This window comes from Amphimedon queenslandica, unplaced genomic scaffold (genome assembly GCF_000090795.2).
Source record: "Amphimedon queenslandica unplaced genomic scaffold, v1.1 AMPQUscaffold_11044, whole genome shotgun sequence".
NCBI lineage: Eukaryota > Metazoa > Porifera > Demospongiae > Haplosclerida > Niphatidae > Amphimedon > Amphimedon queenslandica.
In genome coordinates, this window is record NW_003548711.1 from 6,677 (window position 1) to 8,238 (window position 1,562).

Genomic DNA, 1,562 nt, shown 5'->3' on the forward strand with positions numbered 1-1,562 from the left:
ACATTGGTGATTGTGGCGAGGGCATGTGCTATAGTGCATTCGTTACCCGATCCCACGCGTAGGCGTGGAAGCGAGGGTAAAGCAGTCGTCCTGTCTGTGTGTGTGTGTTCGCTTGGCCTCCACTTTTGAGCTGACACTGCTTTCTTGTCTAGTCCTGGAGAGTCTTATAATCAACACTGGCTCTAGAAAAAGTTATTCTCCGTCTTGGGAATGCTATACTTTTCTTTTCCGTGGAGTAAGAAGCTGGCAAAGTCGCCAAACGTAGGTCGGTTCTCCGACAACTTTTTCATAGTGTGAGCAACTGGGCAGATAAAACAATAAAGCAAAGCCTAATCTTTCATTAATATGAGAGGAATTGCTCGAATCATCTTCGTTTTAAAGATATGGTAGCCCAAAAATTCATACTTTTGTGAGTTTACACGAGGCTCTCTTCTCCCGAAGTAGCGGCCAGAGTCTTTAAACATCAGGGGCTCAATAGACGTTTGTATGCAACAAATAGAGCCTAACAAGTGTATGCTAAACTGTTTAAAAGTCAAGAAAAACTAAAGCTTTCTTCACCACTTAGAGCCATGTGCCACCATTACTGTGTGTGCGGGTGGAGCATGGCTTGATTGAGCCACACCTTCATTGCAGCCACACCTTTACATTGCTGCAGCAGTGCAGCAAGCATGCTGGAGATTCTTCTCTGGCTAAAAAACAAAAAATCACTGTCTCAAAACATTCACTAAGTTTTTACATGCTGAAGCTTCTTTTCTGTGTCAAAACTCTCACTAATTATTTTTCTCTTAATTTATTAAAATTGTTACACACAGACTGTGGCGAGGGTATGCACTTTAGTGCTCTCGTTGCACACATCAAACACATTACTAAATTTAATAATGTTAACTATTCATCACACCAATAACTTTTTCATGTAGTAATAATGAAATTTTCTTTTATACAGTTTATGTTCATCGTCCTGAAATAAACCATCCATTGGCAAAGAAGATATATGAGTTACAGGATGAGTTTGCTGATGCATTACAACTGACAATGGAATCCTTCTCAAATGAGCCAGCACTTCTTCCTAAAATCATCAAATATCTTATAATGCATGTTCATGCTCTGTTGGGTCCTATCAGAAAAAATAATCCAGCTGCAGTACAAGCAGTTAGAGAAGAGTTTAGTGACATTAAAACAATGACTGATCTTTTTATCATTTTGCAAGATAAGTATGTATCATGGTTCAACTATGAACTGATAATTAAACTTGTTCGTGTGTTCTTGAGTGACAATCGTACATTAAAGAGAACCTGGTCAGCATATGAAGAGAAGTTAAAGGATTATTTTATAAACAGTGGTGGACTATTGAAAGATGCTGATGCTTTAGAATTTGGAATAACAGACGCTCCTCATGGCACAAAAGTATTGATTGCTAAGGTTGATCGTGATGACTACACACTAGATGACCTATTCTTCTTTCGTAGTGCAATACCAAAAGAATGTGACATTCCTCATTATATTTTTATTTTCTTCGAGTTCGTCCTGGTTCTGTTGTGTTAGAATACCTCATTCCTGAGTAT

The 1,562-nt window shown here is 38.5% G+C and overlaps 1 protein-coding gene across 1 annotated transcript in view; it reads right to left on the reverse strand.

Annotated features, from left to right (window-relative positions):
* The window catches only part of LOC105315301 (lon protease homolog, mitochondrial-like), a gene marked incomplete at its 3' end in the record, with an annotated part of 6,935 nt that extends 6,645 nt beyond the window's left edge, over positions 1–290 (reverse strand). Inside the window, exon 1 of the mRNA XM_011409898.2 lies at positions 220–290. Within this exon, the coding sequence (XP_011408200.2) occupies positions 220–290 (71 nt within the window). The remainder of the gene's footprint in view (positions 1–219) is intronic.
* Between the last annotated feature and the right edge of the window lie 1,272 nt (positions 291–1,562).